This window comes from Mandrillus leucophaeus, unplaced genomic scaffold (assembly GCF_000951045.1).
Source record: "Mandrillus leucophaeus isolate KB7577 unplaced genomic scaffold, Mleu.le_1.0 Scaffold420, whole genome shotgun sequence".
Classification (NCBI taxonomy): domain Eukaryota; kingdom Metazoa; phylum Chordata; class Mammalia; order Primates; family Cercopithecidae; genus Mandrillus; species Mandrillus leucophaeus.
This window is the reverse complement of record NW_012104477.1, coordinates 1,060,655-1,068,329: the sequence shown is the minus strand read 5'-3', so window position 1 is coordinate 1,068,329 and position 7,675 is coordinate 1,060,655. Positions and strand designations below refer to the sequence as shown.

The 7,675-nt window shown below is 44.9% G+C and overlaps 1 protein-coding gene across 1 annotated transcript in view; it reads left to right on the top strand.

Annotated features, from left to right (window-relative positions):
• Positions 1-7,675, top strand: part of OTOG (otogelin) — a 117,976-nt gene that overhangs the window by 49,679 nt on the left and 60,622 nt on the right. Inside the window, exons 23-24 of the mRNA XM_011992963.1 lie at positions 2,204-2,311; positions 7,174-7,312. Coding sequence (XP_011848353.1) covers positions 2,204-2,311; positions 7,174-7,312 — 247 coding nt within the window. The remainder of the gene's footprint in view (positions 1-2,203; positions 2,312-7,173; positions 7,313-7,675) is intronic.

The following is a 7,675-nucleotide window of genomic DNA, read 5'->3' as shown; positions in this document are numbered from 1 at the left end:
AGCTCATATGTTTCTTGCCTTATTGTGCTGTATTGGACTTACAATACACTTTTGAATAGAAGTGATGGAAGTAAAAATCATTGCCTTTGTCTTGTTTTGGGTAAAGCAGTCAGTCTTCTACCGTTAATTCTAACATTTGCTGTAGTTTTTTTTTGCAAATGATCTTTATCAGATTAGGGAAGTTTCTTTTTATTTCTATTATGCTGCAATTTTTTTTTAAAATAATAAATGGGTACTGAATTGTCAATTGATTTTTTATTTATTTTTTATTTTTTTCTGAGACAGAATCTCACTCTGTCGCCCAGACTGGAGCACAGTGCTGTGATCTTGGCTCACTGCAACCTCCAGGTCCAAGTGACTTTTATGCCTAAACCTCCAGAGTAGCTGGGATTACAGGCATGGGCCATCACGTCTGGCTAATTTTTGTATTTTTAGTAGAGAAGGGGGTTCACCATGTTGGCCAGGATGGTCTTGAACTCCTGGCCTCAAATAATTCTCCCACCTTGGCCTCCCAAAGTGTTGGGATTATAAGCATGAGCTACCTCACCAAGCCTGTCAATTGATTTTATTTATTGGAGTATCATATGATATTTTCCCTTTATTTTATAAATGTGGCAAATTACATTGGTTGATTTTTAAAATCTTAAGCCAGTCTTACATTCCTGGGATAAACCCCAGTTGTGACTGATGTGTTATTTAATATTCTATGGTCTGTGGTTTTCCATACTTGCAATGTTTTTGTCTGATTTTGGTATCAGATTAACGCTGGTCTTAGAAAATGAGTTGGAAAGTATGCTTTCCTTTTCAGTTTTTGGAAGAGTTTGTTTAAAACTTGTATTTATTTCTTCCTTAAATGCCTGGTGGAATTTACCGGTCTTGGAAGAGTGTTAACTTCAAACTGAATTTCTTTCAAGGTATTGGGCTAATTCAGTTTACCTGTTCCTTCTTGGCTGAATATTTATAGTTTGCGTCTTTTAAGGAATTTGTCCATCCCATCTAAGTTGTCAAATTTATTCACTTAACATTGTACATAATATTTTCTTATTTTCCCTTTACTATCTGTAGAGTCTGTAGCATTGTCTCCTGTTTGTTCTAGATATTGGTAATTTGAGTATTCCTGTCCCTCTTTTTATCATTCAGTTTACACAGGAGTTTGTCAATTTTATTGGTCTTTTCAAAGAACCAGCATCTAGTTTCATTGATTTGTCTCTATTGTTCTGTTTTCTATTTCACTAATTTCTGCTCTTACTTTCATTTCTTTTACTACTTACTTTGGATTTAGTTTGCTCTTGCATTTCTAATTTAGAACTTTGATTTTAATCCCTTCCATTGTATATCCTGACCTGGACGTTCTGGCCACTTCAGAAGCCCTGAACCCCATTTTCTGTCTGTTCTTCTCAGTGAGACATTGTGCTGTGCTTGGATTCCATCATCCTGTACTGTAGTCCAGAAAGTGCCTCCAGGCAGAAAATCTGGATACAGGAGCAACTAACAAGGGACTCCTTTCAGTATAATGCCTATAGCACCCTTTCTTTTTACCTCTTTAACCCATGTGCTTGTATTCTTTTGAAAAATAAAATAGGAAGGTTAAGTAACTTGTTTCAGGTAGATCCTGGATTTGAATGAAAAATTATTTATTGTCAAAGTTTGTGTTCTTAGCCCTGCCCCAGGCTGTATCCTGTTGATGCCCGGATCTAGCATGATGCTGTGGCCTGAGAGCTTTAATAAATGCCCTGAGGCATCTTTGGCTCCGGCCTGGGAGTGGTCAGATTTCATGGAAACCAGACTAGAAGATGGCAGTGCTACAGCTTTGGGGCCTGTGGTCTGAGAGCTCCATGAACAACCTGGGTAGGAGGGTCAGCACCCATATCCATGGCCTGTTCATTAGTATACAACTAGTGCCTAAGGATCAGCTGGCATCCACTTGGCCACTAGGGCTATGGCTGGTAGAGATAAACCTCGCTTCTTGATGGATGACAGAGACTTTCAGGCTGGACCTAGTCCGTTACTGGTTTTTCCAATTACTGAGGTCCCTCTGAACCTCACTGGGCAGCAGCAAGATGGGCAGTGAATACACAGTCAGTCTCTTCTAGGGTAAATGCTGGAAGCCACCTCCGAGCATCCAGGTTGAGGCAGGGTCCTCCACAGATGGCAGCTATGGGAAGGGAGCTCTCCTGACCGCCTGCTTACTGTGTCCCTACAGTCTGCTCAGACACGGGGATGCATGTTTCCTGCCAGAGGAATGCCCTTGCACTTGGAAGGGGAAGGAGTATTTCCCTGGGGACCAGGTGATGTCTCCTTGCCATACCTGGTAAGTGAGGGTCCCAAGCAGGCTTTGCTTTTTTGCTGGGAGGGGGCATGGATATGGGTGCATGATCAAGAGTATAGTCTAGCATTCCCCTTTCATTATGTTTGTATTCATGTTGTGTGTTTGTGTGTTGTGTGTGGTATAGGGGTTTGTGTACACATAGGAGTATATGTATACAAAGGAATATTTTTGTTTTTACATGAATATGTTTGCTCAGTCATGTATGTGAATGTGTATACATGCATATTTGTAACCATGACAATTTGTTCACATATTTATATGAACATATGAGTGTGAGTGCAAATCCAAAATGCATATGTGCATATGTGAACATGCATGTGCATGGATGTATATAAAAAGACAGGCATTCACAAACTCAATATGTCAGTGAATATATACGATTAGAAATTTGTATATGTAGAGAGGTGTGTTTATATATACTTTTGTGCATATGGAGGCATTTAAAAATGTGTACACATGTATGTGAAAAGTGTGGCTATATGTGTAAAATGGCTATACGTATTTGTATTCACATGTAAGTGTAAATATCTATGTAAGTGTGCATTGTGTTTGCTTGTGAATAGATACATTCTTGTGTATGACAGTATGTGTGAGGGTATTTGTTTAGTAATGTAAGTATGTGTATGTGGGAGTGTGTGCACCTCGATTGGATTCTATGGAAACAGACTCGGGGCTGGTTCTGCAGGGCCTGTTCTGGGACACACAGCGGTGGGTAGGCAGTAGGTAGACTCAGCTTTCTGATAGAGAGAATGCTGGGGGAGGGGATGAGAAATTATAAATGTGCCCTGATGCTGGAGAGTAAAACCAGTCACTGTTCCAATTTCAAGAACCAGCTAGGGGTGGCCTGAGGTGAGCAGGAAGCCCCTGGCACTGGAACTCCAGGGCCCAGCAGAGAAGCTCAGAGAGGTTCTATCTCAGAGACCCATCTGGGTAGCTGGAGCATGGCCCCCAGTCCCTGTCCCATGCTGGGATTGAAACCACCCTGTTCCTCTGGCCTAGAGGAAGGCCATAGTGTTTCTTTCTGTGTTAGAAGCAGGGTCACGGTCAAGCCCATCTGCTCCAAGACTGGTTTCCTCAGAAACCAGAGCCCTGGCTGTCTGACCCCAGAAGTCCCTGGGTATAATGTTAGAACACAGACCTCTGCGCAGGCTGTGTGCTCATTTTTTTTTTCTTGGGATTTTGTGACTGTGGTGAGCCAGAGCAGACCAGGTATGCCAGGCACATCAGGTGAGAGACTGGGGATGGCTGGCCTGGATTTGCCCAGGGGTGCTCAGGCCCTGAGATGGATTCGCTTCCATCACTTCACTAGACTCCAGACACTGTAGCAGCACCCTCACCCTCAGGCAGGGGATAGCTGAGTTACATTGAATCCTCTCCTGTGAGTGCATTGTGCTCATAAATCAGATCCAAGGCAGAGGTGGTGAGGAGTCTGGAGCCAAGGCCGAAGAGCTGGGATTATTTAGAATTTGGAACCCTGACTTGAAGAGGCATCTGCCTTCGTAGGAGAGGCTGACTGGCCATAGGATGGGTGTCCTCTCTTCCATGGAAAACTAGGAGATAGACGGGCAAGTTTTTACTTTTTAACTCAGTTGTAAAAGTTCTACCTCCTAATACACGGACAAACCTCGACATTTGCTCTCGAAGGACCTGCCACTGTGGCCCAGATTCCAGCTGCTCTCCCATGGGGAGGTGGGTGCTGGAGATGTGTTGCGCTGGTGTGACTTGAGCATTTGCTGTGATCTCTTTACCAGGAGGGAGCCCGGCTGCCCATCTCTTCCCAGCTCTGCGTTCCATGTCGCCATGGTCTGCAGCATGGTCAGCCACAGTGGGAGTATTTCCAGCGTTTATGCATTTATGGCTGAGTCATAGGTCATGTAGGTGGGTGAATGACAGGATGGATACACATACTTAGGAAGCCGCATGGACTCAGTGCATGACTGAGTGTGTCTATGGCATGTGATTGGAGAAAGCCTACCCCTCATTGTTGCTGTCAGACACGGAGTCCAGGGTCATGCCCCTTTACTTCCAAATATTTTGGCACTGAGCTCTGTGACTCTTGCCAACTCTACTCTTTCCTTAATTCTTGGAGATTTTGGTATCCATTTAGAGGTGCTTCTAGTATCTCCCGACATCTCAGATTCTTCATCCTCTCTTGCAAAGATCTTTCTCCATCCTAGTGGAGTGAGGGGTCATCTTGTAGATGTTGCCATTCCCAACAACTCACCCAGCCCATATCCCAATGAGTCTCACCTCACCTTCTGTCTTTCTACTCCACTCCCTCTCTTATTCCCTCAATCCTGCAACCCCACAGGGATTTCTCATCCATGGTCCCTACCACCTCTCTGCTGCCTCTCACCCCCTCGATGTCTCCCCTTCCCTTTTACCTCAACCTGTGGTCCAGAACCATATTACTTCCTTGAATGCAGCCCCACTTCTCTTCCTCCTCCTGCTTTGCCCTACTTGTTTGGCAAAACCACAACCCTGGTGACATCCACACCTTTACTTCCTTTGTACCTGCATCCATGCAGCTGAATGTGACTGGAGGGATGCGCAAAACCCAACTGCCAGCTCTCATTTTAAATTCATGGGCTCAGAAGGGTGGAAAAGGCCCTTAAAGTTGATGGGCTCTTGGACTGTATTTCCTGGGTCTCCTTTGCTCTTTCATCCCGCTAGATAACTATTCCACTCTTTCTCTTCTCTCCTCAAAGCCCTGACACCTCCTTCCCTCTCATTCTCAGCTGATGATCCTGCTTCCTATTTCCCTGAAAAAATTAAAGCCATGAGAAGAGAACTTTCCAGGCTCTATACCCAAGTATTTTGCCTGTACAACAGATGAACTAAGTGTCCGTGTTCCTATCTAAAGCCAATTTCTTCACTTGTCCTCTGGGTCCTAGTTCCTCACTTGCCCACCCAAGGGCATCACTGCAGCATCTCTCCCTCTTTTCTCCCATATAAGCAATTTACATTCTCTACTGGCTCATCCCTATTGCATAAAAATATATTGTTTGAAAAAATTCCAACCTCCTAGAAACTGCTCCATTTCTCTGCTCGCCTTTTATTGCAAAACTCCCTGAATACTTTTTCTATACTTGCTGTTTCAACTTCCTGTTCTCCCATTCCCCTTTAAGCCCTTTTGGTCAGGCATTTTCTCCGTCATTCCATCGAAACTATTCCTACTAAGGTCACCAGTAACTTCCATATTGCCATATCCAGTTTTCCTTTCTCAGTCCTCACCTTCCTAGACCCCTGGGCAGCATTTGACACAGTTGATCACTTGTCCATTATTCCCTCCTTCTTGATACTTTCATTCGTGTGGCTTTTGGGACACTACCTCCTCTTGCTTTTTCTCTGACCTCTCTTCCTGTTCCTTCTCGGCTTCCTTCATCGGTTCTTCCTCTTCTCCAACCTCTTGATATTGGAGCAACCCAAGGGAACTCTCTTCCTCTGTATTTATACTCACTCTCTTAGTGAACTCACCCAATCTCATGGCTACGAGGCCCATCCATAGGCAGAGGACTACCAGATTTCTACCTGTAGTCCAATCCATGCTTCTCAACTCTAGGCTCACACATCCAACTGCCTACTTGACATCACCATATGTATGTCTAATGAAGGTCTCAACTTAACATATCCAGAACAGCACATCTGATCTTCCCCTTCAAACCTGCTTCTCCCTCAGCCTCCCCTATCTGAGTTGATGAAGACTTCGTTCTTCCAGTTGCTCAGGCCAAAAAAAGCTGGAGTCAACCTCGTGTCTTGTCTCTCACTACCTATATCCAACCTGTCCACAAATCCCTTTGGTTTTACCTTCATAATACACCTAGAATCTGACAACTTCTCAGTCTCTCCACTGCTGTTACCCTACTCCAGGTTGCCATCATCTCTTCCCTGATGTGCTGCAGTAGCCACTCAACTGGTCTTTCTGCTTCCCCTTGACCCCCTTGAGCTTAGGCTCAGTGCGGTATCCAGAGTGGAACATAAATCACATAGTGTCATTCCCATGATCAAGTCTTCCAATGCCCACCCCCCGTTCCCATTCCTAGCAGGAGCTAACCTTCGTATAGTGGCCCTATTGGACCCATGTCACCTGACCCTCCATTGCCCCTCTGAATTCCTCTTCTACTCTCTTGCCCTTACACTTTCCATTTTAGCCGTGTTGTCTCCCAAGTGTTCCCCAGAGCCTTTGGAGAGACTGTATCCTTTGTTTGGAACAACCTTCTTCCAGATGCCCATGAAACTAACTCTGTCACGTCCTTTACATCTCTACTCACATGTGCCCCAACCACCCTATTTAAAATTGTAACCCACTCCACCCACATTCCCAGTGACCTGTATCCTGCTCTCGCATAACACTCATTGCCTTCTAATGCGCTATAGTACATACTCGCACTGCCTTATTACTTTTTATTTAGTGTATCTCTTCTTCCTCTAGAATAAACATTCCCAGAGGCAGACGGTTTTCTTTTTTTGCTGCTTTATTCACTGATGTATCACAAAATTTTGGAATAATGCCTGGGATATGGTAGGCACCTAATATTTGTTGAATGAATTGGTAAGTGAATGAATGGAGTGGTAAAGGGAGTATGGACTTTGGAGTTAAATAGATCTGGGTTAAATATCAGGTCCATTACTTATTGGCTGTGTCTTGTAACCTCTCTGAGCCCTGGTGTCTCCTGCATGAAATCACAATCTTGCCCTTGAGACTGCTGTTATAGGTTGGTGTTTGTTGACCCCTTTGCCAAGGGAGACAGTGCGCGTGCATTCGATAGGCCATGGCTCTGTCATGAGTATTCAGGTATGGGGTGGGTGTGTTCTACGAGCTGGTCTGGGCCTGTGTGTTTCAGTGTGTGCCAGCGGGGCTCATTCCAGTGCACCCTCCACCCTTGCGCCTCCACCTGCACTGCCTATGGCGACCGGCATTACCGCACATTTGATGGGCTCCCGTTTGACTTCGTGGGGGCATGCAAAGTGCACCTGGTCAAGGTGAGTTCCCAGATGTTTCTGCCCAGCTGGCTCTGTGCAGACCTGTCAGGGCACCGTGGTGCTCTGGACTCCAGTCCGATGCAGAATTAGGTGGTCGGGAATCTAAGCCCTGAGTTGGGGCTGTCTAGAGACTAGAAGAAGTGCTGAGATGCAAGCTCAGGGCTGGATGGAGTTCACCAGTCCCGAGGTACCACACTGCCTGTCTGCTCACCATTATAATCTTGCTGTATTGGGTCCCAGTGCTTTTTTCTGTCTATAATAGCAAGAGCCAATGCTTTTTGAGCTTTTATTATATACCTAGGGGTCTATTGGGCCATATTTTGTGGATTATTTCACTTAAATATCACAGCAGCTCTGCAAGGT